A 22,024-nucleotide genomic window follows, 5' to 3' on the forward strand; every position below is an offset into this window, starting at 1 on the left:
ACAAAGTGAGACCCTTCATCACTTATTATGGCACGTGGAGTGCCAAAACGAGTGAAAATATTTTTCTTCAGGAATTGAGAGACCACCGCCGCATCGCTTGTGGCGCATGCCACTGCCTCTACCCACTTGGATACATAGTCGACAGCTAACAAAATATAATTTTTACCATTCGATGGAGGGAATGGTCCCATGAAGTCGATACCCCATACGTCAAATAACTCAAGCTCCAAGATGATGTTCATTGGCATTGAATGTTTCCATGAAATGTTACCTGTGCGTTAGCACCGATCACACTTCATCGCGTAGTTAGCTACATCCTTAAACAATGTTGGCCAAAAGAATCCACTTTGTAAAACCTTAGCTTCGGTGCACTATCCTCCAAAGTGCCCACCATATGGTGAGTCATGGCATTGCGATAATATGCATTGTTGAGCAGCATTTGGTACGCATAGCCGTAGAATCTAGTCTTCCCCCCTTTTGTACAGATTCGGCTCATCCCAATAATAATATCTGCATTCATGTTTAAGCTTCCTCTGTTGGTGGTAGGTATAATCTTCAGGAAATTGCTTGCAAACCAGATAGTTAACTATGTCAGCATACCACGGTAGTTCTTCAATCTGAAATAGCTGCTCATCTGGAAACACTGCGTTTACTTCTGACTCCTTGCAGTCAACCTCAGAATTTTCCAATCTGGATAAATGATCTACAACTTGGTTCTCCATTCCTTTGCAGTCAACTATTTCCATATTGAACTCTTGAAGGAGGAGAACCCATCTAATTAGCCTCGACTTTGCATCCTTCTTTGTCATTAGATATTTTATCGCCAATTGGTCAGTATGGATGAGCACTTTCGTTCCCAGTAGATATGCTCTGAACTTTTCTAACACAAATATTACCAGCAGCAACTCTTTTTCCGTGGTGGTGTAGTTAGTTTGAGCAAGGTTTAACGTCTTACTTGCATATGCGATGGGATGCAAGATTGTTTTTCTCTTTTGTGCTAGTACTGCTCCCATCGCATACCCACTTGCATTGCACATTATTTCAAAAGAAAGTGTCCAATCTGGTGCGATCAAAACGGGTGCAGTCGTCAATGTGTTCTTTAAAATCATGAATGTATTGCGGAAATTATCATTAAAGTAAAATTTCCTATCAGCTTTCAACATCGCACTCAGCGGTCGTACTATTTTTGAGAAATCCTTGACAAAACGTCTGTAGAATCTAGCATGCCCTAAAAAACTCCTTACAGCCTTTACATTTGTTAGAGGTGGGAGTTTTTCAATTGCTTCTATTTTTGCTTTATCTACCTTCAACCCGTCCCGCGATACCTTGTGCCCTAACACGATGGCCCCCTTTACCATAAAATGGCATTTTTCCCAATTAAGAACGAGATTCGTCTCCTTGCATCTTTTCAGTATCTTCTCCAAGTTGGCCAGACAAACTTCGTAGGTGTGCCCATAGACAGAGAAGTCGTCCATAAATATTTCGACGGAGTCCTCAAGCTGTCTCTTATACACATCTAGATGTGTATAAGAGACAGCCTATCAGATAAATGACGCCTGCATCTAACCACTTGATTATCTTCTTTTTAATGACCTCTTTCATCGCAGGATTGAGTCTGCGCTGATGTTCAATCGTTGCTTTGTGGTCTTCTTCGAGATGAATTCGATGCATACAGTAGATTGGGCTAATTCCTCGAATGTCGGCGAGCGTCCAGCCAATTGCTCGCACATGTTTCCTCAGAATTCTCATCAATGCATTCTCTGGGTCTTCATTAAATTTGGAGGAAATAATTACTGGCAGATTCTCGTTCTGCCCCAAAAATGCGTACTTTAGGTGGTTCAGCAGGGTTTTTAATTCCATTGTTGGTGGTTCTACTAAGGACAGTTGCGTTGTTTTTCTTTCTTCTTTTGCTGTTGCCTCTTCTTCTTGGGGTGCGATCATTTCAACTTCCTTGTTTGTTTTTTTATGATCGCATTACATGCAACAATGGATGCGCTTGCATCCTCTTCTTCACTCTCTTCGTCAAGCTTTTCTTCTCCAGTCAAATTTTGGTCGTCGTTAGAGTCATGCAGGTCTTCTTCGTCAGGAAACTTCATGGCACGGATTATGTTGAACTTGAGCTTCTTTCCATTTATGCTCAGAGTGATCTCTTCTTTATGCACATCAATCTGGGCACGACCTGTTGATAAAAATGGTCACCTCAAGATGATGGGCACATTTTTGTTGGCTTCGTAATCTAAGATGATGAAGTCAGCTGGTAGGATAAATTTGTCGATGGTGATTAACATGTTCTTCACCTTCCCCTCTGGATGCACCAGAGATCTATCTGCAAGTTGGAGAGTCACGTTCGTGGGCGTAAGTTTCCCCACATTCAGCTGCTTAAAGATCGACAGAGGCATCAAGTTGATGTTGGCTTCAAGGTCACACAATACCTGCCCGATGTACAGTCCTCCTATGGAGCAAGGTATAGTAAAGCTCCCAGGATCGCTCATCTTCAGTGGAATTATTGATTTTGAACTTTGTGTTAAAGCCACCGTGGCAAACTTACCAGTACCCCTCTTCTTGGTTACCATTTCCTTTAGAAACTTCACGTATGCAGGCATCTCCTCAATCACTTCACTGAATGGAATATTAATATGTAATTGTTTTAACATAGACAGAAAGCGTTGGTACTGTACCTCTTCATTCTTTTTCTTTCTGAGTCTCCGTGGGAAAGGTGGTAATTTCACTCTTACAATCCCATTCTCTGTTGGTTTTGAGGTGGATGCAACTTCTGGCTCTATTGCTTCTTTTTCTTCTTCTTCTTGTGTCACTGCAATTTCAGGTTCCAACGCAATGGAAGCAGTGCGGCTAAGCTCCTTCTTTTCTCCCTCCACAGTTTTTCCACTATGCAATGTCACAACTTGACATTGCTCTTTACCTGATCCCCCCGGGTTGTATGGGAGTTCTGTTGAACTCGACAGAGCCCCTTGCGGTCTGTCCCATCTGTAATTCTAGATTGTAGATGGACGTAGCCTGACTTTGAAGCATAGTTTCGTTTTTCTCTATATACTGCTTTAATAGGCTTTCTAGGGAGGAGGATTGCGGCGGTTGTGAGCTACTGGCTTGATTGCTTGTCTGACCGTTATTGCAGGAAGAATCCAGGTGGCCCTTCTTTTTGTGCCACATATTGGAAATTCTGCTGCTGATTCAATGAAAAGTTGGGGTGGTTTCTCCACTCGGGGTTGGATCTGTCTCTTATACACATCTAGATGTGTATAAGAGACAGCCATTATTTCGCGGGAAGAATCCAGGTGGCCCCTCTTTCTGCGCCACAGATTGAAAATTTCGCTGTTGATTCTTCCATGCAAAATTGGGGTGGTTTCTCCACCCGGGGTTGTAGGTATTAGAAAATGGGTTATTTTTTTACAAAGTAAATAGACTGTGGATTCTGTGGGCATTTTTCCATTGTGTACCCATCATCGCAAGTCGCACACCTTGCGATGTTTTGACTAATGGTGTTGACTTGCCCATTTTGCGGTGTTGGATTGTTGATCGTAATTCCCTGAATTAAGTTCGTCATTGCGGTCATCTGATTCTGTAGTGAAGTAATAGCACCATTACTTGCGTCGTTATCCTTGATTCTCAGTCTTTGATCACTCTCTCTCCAATCCTCGTGGTTTTTAGAGATGCGATCCAAGATGTTCTTAGCCTCGTCATACGTTTTGTCAAGCAGATCATCAGCGGCTGCTGCATTGGCAGCGGTCTGCAAAACGAGATTTAAACCATGATAAGAGATTTCTATCTGAAGGCAGTATGGCAATCCATTATGTGGACAATCCAAGACCAACCTCTTAAACCTCGTCCATGCATCGCTGAGTGATTCGTCCATGTCTTGTTCAAATTAGTGATTAGTTTCCTTCGTCTAGCATTCTCAGTCGATGGAAAGTATTTCTTCATGAACTTCTCTACGACCTGTTCCCATGAAGTGATCTCTCCCGGCTCGAGGGAATACGCCCATTTTCTTGCCTGATCACACAGAGAAAATGGAAACAAAGTTAGTCGAACTTCGGCAGAGATGTTCGGGAACACAAAAGTATTCTAGATGTTGGCGGTCTCTTAATTGGATTGGATTAATAGACTATTGTTGGATTCACCATGATGTTATTTTTGTTATGATCGTTACCCAGAAGGATTGGATTCAACATGACGATCGTTACCCAGAAGGATTGGATTCACCATGACGTTATTTTTGTTTGGATTAAGAGACTATTGTTGGATTCACCATGGCGGTCTCTTAATTGGATTGGATTCACCATGACACAAAAGTGCTTGCATCCTATTACGATCGTTACCCAAAAGGATTGGATTCACCATGACGTTATTTTTGTTTGGTGCTCCGTTTCCAAGCTGCTCCACCATATCTTATTTGTTTGACTATTGTTGTTGCCGGTCTCTTAATCTTCTTCTGAACGTCCTCTCAATCTCTGGGTCATAATTCACCAGAGATTGAGAGTGTGCAAATAAATCAGAAAAATTACCGTTAGCACACTATTTAGTTGAAGTCCCTGGCAACGGCGCCAAAAACTTGATGCATTATTTTATGATGTGGAATTATGGATGAAATGCGATGATGAAAATGCATTGAGCACTCAAGTTTTCTCAGTGGAATCCAAGTGTAAACCCCACTGATTTTTCTGGTAAGTCCAGGGTCGAACTCAGGGACTTGGGAAAACAGGTTGCGGTGGTAATTTTTTCAGAAGACCTTGAGGTAACGATAACTCAAATAGTTGTTGGTTTTGTTTGTTGCGGTAATGAAAATAAACAAATGGGGCAAAGTTCGAAAAGAGTTGATAAAACGGAAGATACGATGAGTATGCGGTGAACGGGTTGAAAAGGGTTTCGGCTAACACTTCCTAGGATGCGTTCATGCTATGCGATCATGCAATACACGTACAATAGTAAACCATCTCTGGATGCAAATGCTACGGCTTCTAATGCTAGAACACATGCGATATATGCGATAAGTCTATAAAACCTATACATAAGCCTCTATTCTTATTTATGCGATGACAAAATGACACACACAAAAATAAGGTGACCACATAATATCATTCCTATCTCTAGAATGCATACGATGCAAGTTGGCAAACAGAGCTTATCTCTAAGTCCCTATCTTTTGTTTATGCAATTCAAATCTTGCTCTCTCGAGTCTAGATTCTAACCTAGCTCTCTTAAGTCATAGGTTCTTTCTTTAGACTCTCTCTCGAGTAGCTCTAAAGGGATGTTTGGCACAGCATAACACAAGATAATCACAAGCAATGAACATCCTAGGCCATGTAAGCTTAGTTCTTCTCAACCCATTCGACAAGTTTAGCTACTCATGCGTGCTAAGAGAGTGAATAGATGTAGAATAAGAACTTCCATTGTATAAAAATAAAGATGAAGTATAAAATAACAATGCAAGAAAAGAATAAAGAGTCTGGTAGCAATCTCTTGCTTCCCAGGCTTTTACACTGTCTTTTCTACTCGTGTTCAAAAGATAATCTAGCTCTCACGAGAGTCAGCCCGCTCTCTGCTTTTATGCCTCCGGGTTCTCTCTCGAGTTGCCCTAAGTGAACTTCCGACATCTCTACTCTTCTCTTGCTCCACCTTCTTCAAGATAAAAGAAAAACTATGAACAAAGACGTGCTGAGTTAACTGAACCAAACCCCTTTTCTGAAGGATGCCTTTGGTATTTATAGAGCTTCGGGGTGAAGGGCGGATTCTCTCTTATGATTGCAAAGATGGGATGACTTTAATTCCCTGACTGATGCGCTGAATATTTGTCACCGAAAAGCTTAATGTACTTGTTATCGTTAGCGGCTGTCAACTTAATTTGGATTCGACCGTAATCAACTTTCTATCCCATCGTGATTAATTATGCCTTTCACCCAGATGTGCCTACCAAGTTGCGTCGGCTCTATGTGACAATCCTTCTTGAGTAGATGTTTGCGAACATAAATCACCGCAAAGCCTTGCGGTAATGCTACGCTCATCCGTTGATCTCTTATGATCGTGCTTTTCACCTTGCGTCAACGCATATTCTGCATACAAACACAAAAACTAACTGTTCCTATGCGATGAACGCATGCGACCGCAATGTTATAAACTTAATGTTTTTTGGACGCAATCTAACATATTTTATCAACGCAAGCCATCATTGTTTAAGAACTTAGCACTGTAATAACGTGTATTTCTGCCCATTATCACATGCACAAATATAACTCTTATATTTCATGATGCATGCGCATGCACTTTTGTAATTTCTTTCTATAATATTATAACAATCATAATACATGATGCATAAATAATTGCACAACTTAAGGTGGGTTTCAAATCTATATGTCAAACACTTTGCCATATAAACCACATCTCATGTATAACAAACAAAATGTTGATGAACCGGGAAAAATAGCCTATAATCCTCAAAACTAAAAGCTAACTATTACAAATGCAAAGAGTTTCTGGTTCAAACAGATGAACCGGGTCTTGAACCGTTCGGTCAAAGTTCGCGTCTCCACTGATCATGTAACAAACTTCCTCACGATCGTCTACATGAAAGAGTAAACGCTTTACTCAATTGTTTACCAACGCTTCCAGAGCTAAACGATTGTTTAGCAACAATTGTGTACCTTTTACTATGTGATGAAGCATGAGGTACGCGATCATGTAGCACGCCCCGCAATGCAAGCCTTATACGATCGTCTAAACGAAAATGATGCAATGAAGCACGATCGCTGAGCGAGTGCCTTCATATCGTATACCGTGTGATCGTGTAGTCAGTGACTATGCGATGGGCATGCTAACTATACGATCATTTAGCGCGCACGTCTTTTTCTAAACGATGAGCATCAAATGCTCCCACTCGATTGTTTACCTCCAGCGTCTATGCGATCGGGCAACCAACACTACGCGATAAAGTAAACGATTTACCCCATCGTTTAACATTATCTAAATGATCGTTTAGTAAATACTACATGATCATATAGAAAAATCTACACAATTGTTTAGCCAAATCCCAACGATCATTTACCTGAGGCTACACAACACGACCAATTATTGGTCTTCTTCCTTGCTGAGAATCGCATCTCCATGCTTCGATACTTCATCATAAATGACTCAACAAACTCAAACACTTTGAATTACAGACTCGATTGCAAGTTAATTATGCCCAAAAAACATAGGGGCCTTACAAATTAACACTTTGCAATTTAAAGAAAGCTTTAAACAGAGGTAATTAAACCGTAAACATTCATCAATGCCATCCGTAAACGCATTTAACAATTAAACACAATGCAGAAATCCCACCACGACTATAAAAGAAGTTTAAAACAGAAGTGAAATTTGGAATATCAGAATAATCTAGCTTTAATACTGATTAAAGAAAATTGGACATGAGGATTTCCATGAGCAGCGGAATGATCGTTCTAAGTTCCATTCGTATTTGAACATTAACAATTACAATCAAGAAACGGAAACTAACTGGTCATGCAATACACGAAATTACAACATGTTTAACAAAGATCAAGGGATAGAACATCATACCTTTGAAGACTCATCTTCAACCACCCTCGATCACGAACGCTCGAATAATCTCCAAGACTGCACCTCACGAATGCTCGAACTCTTCGACCACAACATAACATGATCAATCAGCAACCACCACACGAACACCGCAAATGGCCTCCAAAAACCTCGAACTATGTCGCGTTGAGTATGACACCACCACAATGGCTACCTGGTATTCTCGGTGTGAGAATCCAGAAGTGTGGGCTATGTGTGGACTTGGTTAGAGGACGAGACTGGAGGAAGAACAATTGTGTAAATGATTGAGCAAGTGGGAGATAACAAAGTCTATCGTATAGATGATGCCCAATCGTTTAACAAATGCACTGCGATCGTTTAGCAAAAGCTTCGCGATCGTTTAGTTAATGGCCAGTTGAGTGAACTATCATGTAGTGTCACTCCATGATCGCTTAGTCTCTCTTCAGCTGTCGTTTAGTATATCTCATTCACTTGACAGCCAACTGTGAGTAATCCCGAGAATGGAAAATCTCAATCAACAACTACTAAATTTAGGATAACATTTTCCCTTTTATCTCACGGTTACCATGAAACTACCAATAATCTCCCATTCAATTGGTTGTTAGAGAAAAATAGATAATTATCCAATAATTTATATTATTATAAATATATATGATAACCAACTTACCATAGTATATTTATAACCTATAGTTTTAATATTTCATCTCATGAAACATATAAACCATAGCTCTTTTTCTATTTCATGGTCCTTAATATAAATCTCATTTACATTAATCCTCCACTTGATGTATCTCATACATCACACCGATCATATCATATATAATTGAATTACCTCTTTTTAATTTGAAAATTTCAAAATAACACCAAAAACTGATTCTCAACTTGAATCCATTGAGCTACCAAGGGGACCTTATGGACCTGTAGCTCGAAGCTCTAACGGTACGTGAATAACTGACTAAACTCTTTAGTCATGAGATCCACCATCCATTAACTATCAGGCACTTCACTAAAGACCGATAGCTGAACTCTCCTTATCACAAATATATTACGTGTCCATATCAACCAATCAATAATGCAATAACCCTTCATAGATCACTCGTAAGTATAGTTGGGCCAATAACCGTTATGTCCCTGTAGTTGCATCTAACTCCTTAAGTACCACTGATCCCTCTAATGAACATAAGTCATAGTCTTACTATGACTGAGTCATCTCTTCCAAAGTGAAGTTGTGACCTCTATGTTCAAGCCACAGAATCAGCCTTTAAGGGAGCAATCTATCTATTTACCCCTGTTTCGGGGAAGAAGTGAATTCCATCTTGTGTAATTGAGTTCTCAGCTCCCAAATTAGACAAGTCCCCAGAAAGGTAGGCATGTTGAGTTGGCAATCTGACCACTTTCACCCATACTAATCAAAGGACCGCCCTCAAAGGCAGGAGTTCCCAAAACACTCTGGATTGAGGTCATGTCACCTATGGTCGTTTAGGTGAGATGTAAGTCTCTAGTATCAACGGCGTTATATCAGAGACTAGTCATCTCGTTATCCGATCTTATACAAACTCTTTGTATAGGACACCCCCGCTCGCATGTCTTCACATGAATGGTCAGGATCTACTATCTGTAGTAGTTTACAACATTTGCAAACCTCTACAAAGCAGGCCATATCCGTAGTGTCACTAGGATCAGGTATCCTTCCTTAATCTTTATACTACAGACCTTTTTAGGTTATCACTTAAGGCATGATCCACTTGTATATCTCAAATACATGCTTAAGTTTACATACAATAACCATGGAGCTTTGTTTATTGGATATGAGTAAATGCCAAATAAAATAACTCTTATTTTATTCATAACAATGTGTATAGATTACAAACTATAATACTCCGGGAGAATTAGGACACCAATCCCAACACTTCTGTTAGCTATTTTTTCCGTTGTTTTATCTGTTGTTTTGTCTGCATTTCATCTACGGTCTTATCTTTAGGTTTCCTTTCAACACGAACATAAATCTGAGATCTATTTTGATCCAACTTATCCAATAGAAAAATAATGTCATTGTCGTCCTTTAAGCATATCAGAGGTCCATACAAGTTCATCTTATATCGAACCCTCATTACAATGTTGACTTATGATGGATTGACCCCTTCTACTTTGTAAACACAATCTTTCAATTCTTTATACCCCCATGTACTTTGAACTATGATGCCTTCAAAACACCTCCATCATAGCACAATTTGCTATCATCCCATGTTCCACCATGTTGAATATGTTGGGGTTGGTACCCTAAATCTTGTGGGTCTCGTAGTTTGTACATTTTGTACACACATTATTTGTTTAATAAAATAAGTCGTTATTCTATTTGACATTTATTTTGCATTAACCCAATCCAATGAATTAAAATCTGAGGTTATTTTATGTAATCATTCATTATCTCTTGTGTCACCCTCTTACTACTCGGAGATCATTGCATCTCACCCCAACAAATACTTAACAATGTTCAAAAGAAGAGAAAAAGTGTGAAGACTGAAGAGAAAAAGTGTGAAGACTTACTTAGTGTTTGAAGCTAAACGACTATAATATCGGTTTCGTATTTGTTGCTAATTCTTTTTCACTGCTTGGTTGTATGGGCTTTTCACGAATTTTGGATGTGAGGTTTTCTACTTGGTTTGATTTCTAAAGTTTTTGTTTTTCACAAATGAGACTTGTTAACCAATTTACTTAATCTAATTTACTCAAATTGATTTGAAAGGAATGAATGAATATTCAAATTAATTGACGTGCAATGCGCATTAATTACCAGAAAATGTTATGAAGATAAGCGAGAGCGAGAACTGAGGTGGGTATATGAGAATTGAGAGCGAGTGACGGATGAGAAGTCAAAATATTTGATGAAGTGGAACGAGAGTGAGAATTGAGAGACGAGATGGAGAACCGAGAGTAGAATGCACAAGGCCTGTCAATCTCTTTTGTGGGACGGTATGATAAATTCACATGCCGTTGATGCAAGCATAATACCATATATCACTGAAAATTTGAGAAAAAAACCAAATTTCATTTGGACCCTTGATTTTGGGCCATTCATACAAAATTCCCAATTTTGTAGGCGGACGATGAAAATAGAAGCCATTTTTCCCGTGTTTCCTTTTTTTTAGCTAAGCCATTTTTTATTTGGCCCCTCAAAAGGGGCATCCATACAAATTTCCCACAAAAATCATTTTGGTCTTGTCGATTATCCATATCAGTACGAAATTTATTCATTTATCTATACCATTAGTTCAACATTTTCTGCTGTTACCAAACAAATCCTGCTTTCCATCAAGGGAAGGAAGAAATGGAGATGGGCAATGAGAGAAGATGGAGATGGTGGCGGTTTTTCATTGTGACTGGAGTGGCGGTCGCTGGATTTCTGTTTCCTAGCAGCAGTGCTTCACAACAGGAGCAACTGATGGAGCCTCAGCCTGTGGTATCCAGGATTGCGTTTGGATCATGCGCTAACCAGGATGCTTCTCAGGTTTTATTTTGCTTGTTTGTTGTTGTTGTTTCTTTTTTAATGAACTTTATCTACTGATTCGTTCTGAAACAATTTTGTATTGGGATGTCAAATAAATGAAAAAACAGTGTTGTTATTACAGGAGTAACAGTTTAAATGGAGTTGTTTTTTTGCAGCCAATCTGGAATTCCATAATCAACTTCGACCCGCAAGTTTTCATTTGGCTTGGTGATAACATCTATGGAGACATTAGGCGTCCTTTCAAATTACTTGGTCGAGAAAGGACGGTGGGACCATGGAAAAATGTTCCACGTTTCGTTCCTTCGTCTAAGCAGGAAATGATGCTCAAATACAAGAAGGGCAAGACAGTTCCGGGTTATTCTCGGCTTAGACAGAAGACCAAGGTGCCCGATCTGTTAAATTCATCGAAAAGTCTAGTACATTATTTGATTTTAAAATGACTAAAATTTTAACGGTTAAAGGTGGGTGCCTTTGTTTTTTAGTCAGTCATTGTGCTGTTTTAGGTAATCGGTGTCTGGGATGACCATGATTATGGATTAAACAATGCTGGAAAGGAATTTACCGAGAAGGTCACTAATCAGAAGCTTCTCCTTGATTTTTTAGATGAACCTCTTGATAGTCCAAGGTGGGAGTTCATTTTCTACTTCTACATATTATTTTCTGACCTAATGCTTGTGTTTCTTTGGTTTATCTTATTATTATTTCTCCATTTTAATCTTGCAATTTATTCCGTGTATTTGATTACTCCATAGTACTTCCGTTAACTGATATTAGAAAATTGGCGTTGATATTAAAATTTTTTGTTAGCATTATGCATAACATTATTCTGTATGTATGCATTGTGTAGTACATCTACTATTTCTACGTCATATCATCTTATTCTTCATTCATGTACATGCCTCCTCTTCTCTCGCTATCTCCATCTGAAATAGCAAAATTGTTACGGAAAGCATTTGACTTTCACCACTTGAATTGAATTTGAGCTGTGAAGCATATGCTCATGAGTTATCATGCTTCAACGTCGGTGATTGGCTATGCTAGAATGAACTAGACCACTTTTGGTTCTTTCTCCCTTATGTATATGTATGTATGTGAATATATATAGATATATATATCTAAAATTGTTTAGGAAGTTGTATAGTAGATTTATATTGGGTTTTCTAGAACTTTACTTGTGAATCCATTTGCCTTGTTGGGTCTCCTATTACCATTTCACCAACTTCCCTCGACCTCTGGTGTTGGCAGGCATAAATTTCTTAAAGAGAGAATTTCACAAAGATAGAAAAATTATCAAGTGTAGAGAATGAGATCAGTATTTAGTGATTATTTCCAATTACTGAGGGGCCACATTTTTTTTTCAATGAGAATAACCACTTTCATTGAGAAGAAAAATAAAAGAATACAAGGGGCATACAAAAAAACCAACCCACAAAAGGAAGGAACACCCTCTATAAAAAGGAACTCCAACTATGCAAAATAACACCGGTAGAATAGTTAAAAAACACGCTTTGAAATTGAAACCCACAAAGAAACATGACAATGAACAAGAGACCACATCTCACTGGGAACCCTCTCCATACATCTAAATACCTTACTATTCTGGTCACCCGACAAAACCTACAAAATAGCGCACTCCCGCAAGCTAAAAAGAAAGTGACCCTTCTCCCCAAGGGGTGGGTTGAAAAGGGACTCCTCAATCGTGGCACCAATGTCTTTGTGCCGAGCAACCATGACACTAAATGTCTAAAGAAAAGAATCCCAAACAAAGCCAGCTACTAAGGGGTCACATAAGTAGTAAGATATTTCCTATACAAATGAGACATGTATACAAAGAATGCCAACAAAATAAAAAAAAATCCCTGAGTTTGTTTGAAATTAGGGAAGTGAGATTCTGATAATGGTTTAGTCAAGCCATAAGGTACATGCCAAACATAAACTTTCTTGGCAAGAACTTTATCGTGCACAAAACAAATATCAAATTCAATGTGCTTGCTTTGAGAGTGAAACATAGAATTTGCTGCTAAAGGGAGAGCATTTACACTTGTCATTGTTCTAATATTAGGGATTTTTTTTATTATTGTAAATATCTTTGTTATATTTTTCTTTTATGGCCTTTTCTATGCGTTCCTTCTTTGGTCATTCTTGTACACATGTATATAAGTGAATGGAATAAAGTATTCTGATTCTGATTCTCTCGAACCTAAAAGTTTTACATTGTCTCAGAGCTCCAAAAAATTTTGTTAAATGGGAGTTTCTGCTACCTTGCAACCAAGTAAAACCTGTCTCAAGAATATACTTCCTTTGGTTGACAAGAATGCCACTTTTGGACCCGGCAAACTCCATGCCTAGGAAATACTTTAAGGTTCCCAAGTCCTTGATTTGGAAATCATTAGCTAGTTTTTTCTTCAAGATGTTCAGTCCCATCTCATTATTACCTATAAGTATGATATCATCAACATACACTATCAAAACAACAAGCTCGCCATTTACAGTATGTTTATAGAACATAGTATGATTTGGAGTATCTTTCAAATATATTAAGATTCTATAAACTGCTTCAAAGTGGACTGGGACCGGAGCATGCATGAACTAGCTTACTATACTGATTGCAAAAGCAATGTCAAGGCATGTGTGAGAGAGGTATATGAGTCTCTCCACAAGTCTCTGGTACTTTTCTTTTTCTTTTACCTCTTTTTCAATTGCAACAACCAATTTAAAATTTTGCTCAATGGGAGTTTCTGCTACCTTGCACCAAGTAAACCTGTCTCGTTCAGTAGATCATGAATATGCTTCCTTTGGTTGACCAGAATGCCACTTTTGGACCTGGCAAACTCCATGCCTAGGAATACTTTAAGGTTCCCAAGTCCTTGATTTGGAAATCATTGGCTAGTTTTTTCTTCAAGATATTAAGTCCTGTCTCATCATTACTGGTAAGTATGATATCATCAACATACACTATCAAAATAACAACCTTGTCATTTCTAGTATATTTATAGAATATAGTATGGTCGGCTTGACTTTGACTGAATCCATAGCTTTTGACTGCCTTTCCAAAACGTTCAAACCATGTTTTAGGAGGCTGTTTAAGGCCGTATAATGATTTCTTTAACTTGCACAATTTGTTAACCCCTAGATTCACTTCAAAACCAGGTGGCAAGTCCATAAACACCTCTTCTTCAAGATCCCCATTGAGAAAGACATTCTTAACATTAAGTTGATAAAGAGACCAATCAAACTTAACTGCAATAAACAACAAAATTCTAATAGAGTTAATTTTAGCAACTGGAGAAAATGTTTCTTGATAATCAATTCCATAGGTCTGAGTGAACCCCTTGGTAACTAATCTAGCCTTGTACCTTTCAATACTACCATAAGCTTTTCATTTTACAGTGAACACCCGTTTGCATCCTACTGTTTTCTTTACTTTTGGTAGTTCAACTATGTCCTATGTGCAATTTTGTTAAGCGCATTCATCTCTTCCATTACTGCTAATTTCCGATTTAAATCATTTAGGGCCACCTGTATATTCCTTGGAACAAATAGGTTATTTATTTTGGATATGAAGACTTTATGGCAGTCAAACAATCTATGATAAGAAAGATAGTTTGCAATGGGATATTTGGTATATTTACGGGTACCTTTCCTATGGCAATTGGAATATCAAGATTAGAGACGTCATGTAAAGGATTATGAGGAGATGAAGAATTAAGAGGAATAGGAGTAGCATCTAATGCTTAGATCTTCAAAATCACTCATTGGAGCATTAGATTGGTCCTGTGATAAGTCAATTGTTTGATCTCGATCCCTTTGAGTCAATTTCTTCTAGTATAAGCTTGAAGTTCAGGATTTTGACTTGTTGAGTTAGTTTGTAGTGTTTCTCCCCCTGAAGAAGAACGTTCCATACTTGGCATCGAAGGACTAGAACTCATAATTTCAGAACCAATGATGTTTGGGAGAGGTGAAGCGTCCCAAAAATTATCTTCAAGGTTAAATGTCTCCTTTTGAAGAGGATTTGGGTTGAAAAAGGGTTGATTTCCAAAAAAGACATGTCCATACTTCCAAAATACTTGTTGGTCGAAGGATCAAAACATTTGTAAGCTTTCTGATGAGAGATATAACCTACAAAAATGCATTTAACAGCTGGAGGATCAAGTTTAGTTCGAGAAAGGGTAGAAGCATGAACATAAGCAGTAAATCCAAATAATTTTAGTGGTAAATCAGAAAACAGCCGAACATTAGGGAAAAAAAAACTCTTCGAAGTGATTTAGAGGAGTTTTAGAATTCAAAATCTTAGACGACATTCAATTGATCAGGTAGTGCTATGCTGCTGTAAGGATTGTATCACCCCACAAATATTTTGGTACATGCATAGAAAACATAAGGACATGAGCAACTTCAAGTAAATGTCTATTTTTTCGCTCAGTAATACCATTTTGCCAAGGAGTGTTGCGACACGTAGCTTGATGAAACATACCCTTATCTTGCAAAAAATTGATTAATTGTTTGTTAAACTATTCAATGTCATTATCACAATGAAGAATGCAAATTTTAGTTTGAAATCGAGTCTCAATCATATTGTAAAATTGAACAAAAACCTCTTTTACCTTGGACTTTTTTGTCAACAAATAAAACCAAGTTAAAAGAGTGTGATCATCTATAAAGGTAACGAACCAACACTTACCACTATGAGTTAGAACTTTAGACGGACCCCCAAACATCAGTATGAATTAAGGAAAAAGGTGATGAAGCCTTGTAAGATTTAGACAAATAAGTGGATCGATGATGTTGGGCAAAAATGCAACTTTCACATTGAAAAACTGAACAATCTAATTCTTTAAATAAATTTGGAAATAGATACTTTAAGTAGAAGAAATTTGGATGCTCTAATCTATGATGTCAAAGCATTATAGTTTCTTTAACAGAAGGGGAACATACACTACTCAAGCCCTAAACCTTTTTATGACTAGCTGAAACTTCATCAAAGTAATAGAGACTATTAATCACCATAGCATGTCCAATCGCCTCCCCCGACTCCTAATCTTGAAAGATACAATGGGAGTCAAAGAAGGTAATACGACAGTTAGCTTCCTTAGAGATTTTACTAACATATAACAAATTACATGCTAATTTGGGAACATGAAGGACAATATGTAAAGTAAGTTTGGGGGTTAAGTGTATAGTTCATTTTCCTGCAATAGATGTGAAGCTACCATCGGCAATATGAATTTTTTCATTAAAATACAGAAGATTAAGATTCAAATAAACACGAGGAACTAGTCATATGGTCAGAAGCTCTAGAATCTATTATCCACAGAGAAAAATTAAGGCAAGAAAAAACTTGAGGATAATTACCTAATTGTGCCAAGGAAATACTAGGATTACTAGATGAAGAATTAGTCTTTAGCAGCTTCAGAATTTGATCAATTTACTCTTTATTGAATGAGTTGGAGTCAACAACAATGGCAGTAGAGGTATGGGAATTACGCTCCCTTGGCTTCGAATCAGAAGCCTTCGTTGCAGTATTTTCAATTACCAATGCAAAACTTTCAATTGAACTGGAGATGGAATGATTGGCAGTGATGATGCACAGGCGGCGGCGACAGGGGATAAGGTTTCTAGGGTTAAAAAAAAAAAAGAAGAGTTTTTAGGGTTTCATTTCAAACAATGGGCTGCTCTGATACCATACCAAAGAAAGTGTATTTTCTTTCTTATTTCTCTTAGGAGGAAAGGGTTTCTTAAATAGAAGAAACACCTCATTACAAATAAGGAAAAAATAAAAATAAAAATACAGCAAGCAAATATAACACAATAGATACAATGGAGATATTAGCAAAAAAATAAAAATAAAAATAAAAATAAAAATGAAAATAAAGGAAATATCAACACTCTTATTGCTGTGCCATATTCTACTTTACATATGTGCTCACCCTCTTTGACAAATGCTCAATGTTTTGCATATGAGTGGTGTTATCTTTAAAAACAAATTGGCAAGCGGGTTTTGAGTTGTTACCCCTTTGATTTACAAATCGTCCTTGACCATGACCTTTGTCATTACCTCTAGGTGAGTTGTTTGGGGAGTTTTCAGATCCTTGACCATTAACTTGTTATGGTTAGAGGACTGATTGCCTGGGAAGCGCTGTTGTTGCTTGTTGTACGCCAAATTTGCTGATAGTTCAACAATCTCTCTAATCACATTGCTTGGGCTTAATTGTTTCAAAGGTTATTAGAATAGACACTAACTCTTGCCAGGTGCTAATTATCTTCCCTTCAATCGTGCAGACTATCAGGATATATTTTGCATAGCATTAAGACCGGCAAGGACACAAGAAACTAAATCATCAAGCAAAATAGGATTACCAACTAATTTGAGATGATCCAAAGCTTGTTTCATCACAACCATGTGATCGACCATCTTCATTGACCCTTCATATTCTGTAGAACTCCTTGGAGTTGATGGCATGCTGACAATAAATTCGAACTAAACTAAGGAACCCATTGTCAACTTCTTAAAACAGTTGTTTAGAAAATAAGCGGCTAGCAAAAATTTTCTTTGCAAAATTATTAGAGAAGAGAGGGATTCGAACCCTCGGTACAAAAAAATCGTACAACGGATTAGCAATCCGACGCTTTAAAAAAGTTCATAAAAATTTTGGCAGAGTTTTCTGTTTTCTGATTCATCATATTCTAGTATGATATAGATTGAAATTTGCTCAATTTTAAGATTATAGATTTATAGCAACATACACTTCGAGGCTGATGAAGGCACCACAAGCTCTATTGTTGCCCCAAACAACCCTTCAAATAACCCAACCACCACTGTCCGTGAGCTAATATAATTTAGCTACTCCATTGGTCATCCCTTGAGCACTATTCTGACAGTGAAGCTCGATCAGAAAAACTGTCTCCGATGGAGAGGAATGGTCTTAGCCATCCTCAGAGGTCAGAAGGTTGATGGATATTTCCTTGGAACAAAGATCGAACCATTAGAGTTCCTTAAACCTCCTCTAGAAGGAGAAAAGTATTGAACCCTTAATATGAAGAGTGGTAAACTCTGAAAAGAAAGATGGAAAGAGGGAAGTTGGCTGATAAAGGTGGATAGTTGCACTTCATCCGCCATGCTGGTTCCCTTTTTATATGAAATTTTGGAACAACCCTAGAGCCAGTGAAAATTCAGCATATCTTTGACCTAAAATAGCTTGCAAACCGAGATATTCCAAGAACATGAACTATATCCCAGTGGTCAAAGGCTGAACCAATATGGGAGATAGATATCCCGAGTAAACGAGGACCCCAAGACTTCTGTTTTCGGAGTTAAACCACAAACCAAACCTGAAAAAGCTATCCAGCTGCCACTTCGAAGCTTGAAAATTGCTAAAGAAATCAAAACTTCTTTAAAAAAACACGTTTAGTCTTAGTCTCAAGATCATGGGAACTCCAAAAAGAAAAAAAAAAATTCCATTGCTAGACAAAGCCGCCCAACTAAACTTTAACTAATGATGAGTGATTTGGAATTGATTTAATCAACTAGACTTCAACTAATGATAAGTGATTTGCAATTGATTTCATCAACAAACCACATTTTTTAATCAAAGAAGAGAATTTGGCAGAATAATGGGGTGACTTATCTGGTTGATTTTAAACAGACTTTGGCTCTTTTTATTGGTGTTCTCTTTCAAAGCTTTTTGATGTTTTTTTCGTTTAAGATATTTGTAGAAGCTGGAATGTTTTATTTCACATTGTTAACTTGTTTGTTCATATTTGTACTTTGTATCCTGCAGTTGGGTTTCTGGTTTCTTGGTTTTTGGTCTTGTTCTTGGGATACTTGTTAGTTTGGTTGCTGCTTTCCTTTTTTTTGTTGTTTATTTTTGTTTACTTGTCTTGAAGTTTGTATCTTTGAGCATTAGTCTCTTCTCATTTCCTTAATGAACAGTTTTATATCTGGTTAAAAAAGAAAGGAAAAGAGATAGATAACTTCAAATGATTCAGCATGACCCTTTTGACATTTTTGGTCCATCCGAGGACATTATTTGTCAGTTTGCTAAGCATAATTACCCATTCTACTGTGTGTGTGTGTGGAGGGGAGGGAGATAGAGTGGGAGTGGAAGAGGATGGGTGTAATAGTAAAATAGAAAGGAGAAAGGAATGGTACAAGATTAATAGATAATGAATAATATATTAAATTGGAAAGATATTGTACTTTATTGTTGGGTCAGCCCTACACCTTGGCATTTTGTTGTGATAAATTATTACTATTTTCTTGAACAAGATACGAAATTCCACAAGGGAGTGAAGTAAGAGAAACAGTAATGAGAAGATAAATTAAATTTTATAGCACTGTCGTACTTGGATTGTTAATTTACCTCTTAGTAGATTTTTTCTGTTAAATTATTAACCGAACTTTTACCATTCTAGGCGCAAGCAGCATGGTGTGTATGCATCATATATGTTAGGCCCTATAGGTAAAAAAATTAAGGTACAATTTAGAGATCTTTCGATGATTCTCATCTTCATAATTTGGTTTTAATGATGGTTGTATTTTGATCACATTATATATTTAGCCTTCAGCAAATATGTTTGTGACTTGAAGTTTTATAGGTTATCCTATTAGATACTAGATATCACCGTGATCCGCTGTTTAGTGATGGAACTATTTTGGGTACTGCTCAATGGACGTGGCTGGAGAAGGAGCTTAAGGGTCCAGAGTCGGCAGTTACAATAATTGGGTCATCCATTCAGGTGTCTCAAGCATACTCTGTTTATAAACTTCTAGCCTGTGCACTTTTTCTGTGGATCTGTTCTTACACTTGTTCAGCGATAAATCTTATCATAAGACATCTTGTCTTGCGTAACATAGCAGTTGTCAGCTTTATTTTTGAGTACATGTCACAGTTATTCTACAATTCAGGTTATATCAAATCTTTCAGCAAACACCAGGCCGTTGTTCTATTTGGAGTCTTGGGGACGTTTCCCCAAGGAGAGAGATCTCCTTTTCAAGTTGATTGCAGATAGCAAGGTAAAAATCTCTAATTCACACTTGCGCTCCCATTTTTTATTCAAGCACCTCTACTCTTTAAATAACAAACTGCAACCAAAAGGAAAAAAAGAATGAGAGAAATCTCCATAATTTATAATTTAAAACTCTTTGGAAGAATTTTGTCCCTAAACTTTTGTTTGTAATAATTTAGTAGTTTAAATTTCTAACAATTTAGTCCCTAACGTAAGAAAATCTAAATAAAATTAAGTATCAATTTCATTTTTTATTACACAATGATTTAGTCTATGTAGTTTATAAACACATTTAGTCTTCAACCGATTTATCTATTTAAATACATAAGAAACACCACTAACTTTTAGTAACATTTTCTCTGGCAAAGGTTAAATTATTACAAACTTTTAGTTACCCGGATTAAATTGTTACCATTTTTTTGAGTATCTGTGAGTATCCGAGCTAGTTTACGCGCATCTCGACTAGTCTCATGGGACAACGTGCTTGACACTACAATATTTGAGTGTTAAAGAAACTCGTATTATATGAAGTAGGCTGCTCTAGTCCTTGTGCTTGTGATATAGGTCTTATCATGTAGATAATTTATTGTCAAGATGAATACTCTATGATCTATTTTGTTCTACTATGCATTATGTCTTTTCCTTCTTTCTGTCTTTTTATGGATTAAGAGACAAGGAGTTTTCTTTATAAGTGGAGATGTTCATTTTGGCGAAATTTCACGCTATGATTGCGCCGTTGAATATCCACTATTTGACATAACCTCAAGTGGTCTTACCCAAGCAGTTGAAAGGGTGGTTCCGCAACCATTACAATTTTTAGTGAGGTTTCTTGCATCATTGACGCCATCTACAATGAGAGTTATGAAAAGCAAATGCAGATACAAGTCCTGCACGTTCGGTATGCACATGTCACTCGCAATGTTTAGATTTTAGATGCTCTTCACTGTTTCACCTCCCCTTTGTGTACAAATTCTTGGTTCCTTTTAGGCCAACCAAATTTTGGAGTCGTTGAAATTGATTGGGGTGCAACTCCAGTAAGAATCAAAATGGAAGTGCGGGATACAAATGGACTTGCAGTGGTAGGTTTAAACATCCCATTGAGTTTGTTGCGTCCAGGAAACAGTGAGTATTTGTCCAGTAATAATACGGGAGAGTATGAGAGGCATTGTCTTCTGGAAGTTCATTTGGGATGGATAGTCCGATATCGCCTGGCAATTTTTTTTTATAGTACCTTGACTTGTAAGTTACGAAATGTGCATTTATGAATTGAAATTCTATGCTAATCAATTGCCAGACACCAGTAGTGATGATTTGTTTACTTCAATATTGCAGTACTTCTTCTCGCTTTGTTGGGAATTGCTTATGTGGCCACATTGTCATGCAGGAGCTGCGTCCGCAAATGCAAGCGTGACTAACCGGGGTTTCACCTTTTTTTTTTTCTTGTGGCTGGTTATATTACAGATTAGAGACGATTGGAAAAGGGCAAAGATCAAATAATGTAATTTTTAAAAGTAATGGCAAAAATAAGGTATATAGAAAAGATACCTAAAAAATAGGGTCAAAGAGAAGTATTGATAAAAATAGGATAATTTTGTGGAGTGACAAATTTGTATAACCAGTACATGATTACAGTTGTCTGATCATCACCCTGTGGATGCTAGATGGCTATCATGTTAGCCATATGGATTGGACTTGGTCAAAATGAGGATCAAATTCGTGAACATCCACGATTTTTTTTTTTTTTTTTTTTTTTTTTTTTTTTTAAGTAAATTTTTTTTCTTGTTTTGTTCTTGTTCTTTTATATCATACTCATTTACTAAATTTAGTGTCTCAAGATAAAATGTAATTTCATTAGTTCTTTTATTTAAAGATAGAAGTTTACATGAAATCAAAAGTTTGAATTACAAGTTACTTAGTTTTCCATATGGTGGTTGTCTTCGTGTG

General features: G+C 37.4%; 1 protein-coding gene across 1 annotated transcript; it reads left to right on the plus strand.

The window, feature by feature from the left end:
- Window positions 1–10,728: 10,728 nt before the first annotated feature.
- Window positions 10,729–21,821, plus strand: LOC120086269. The gene is made up of 9 exons (XM_039042823.1): window positions 10,729–11,074; window positions 11,230–11,457; window positions 11,578–11,699; window positions 19,487–19,547; window positions 19,670–19,810; window positions 19,980–20,087; window positions 20,750–20,978; window positions 21,068–21,319; window positions 21,413–21,821. Exons 1-9 carry the CDS (start codon window positions 10,895–10,897, stop codon window positions 21,493–21,495), a joined length of 1,404 nt encoding a protein of 467 aa, XP_038898751.1. The 5' UTR covers window positions 10,729–10,894; the 3' UTR covers window positions 21,496–21,821.
- The last annotated feature ends 203 nt before the right edge of the window (window positions 21,822–22,024 follow it).

This window comes from Benincasa hispida, chromosome 9 (genome assembly GCF_009727055.1).
Source record: "Benincasa hispida cultivar B227 chromosome 9, ASM972705v1, whole genome shotgun sequence".
Taxonomy (NCBI): Eukaryota; Viridiplantae; Streptophyta; class Magnoliopsida; order Cucurbitales; family Cucurbitaceae; genus Benincasa; species Benincasa hispida.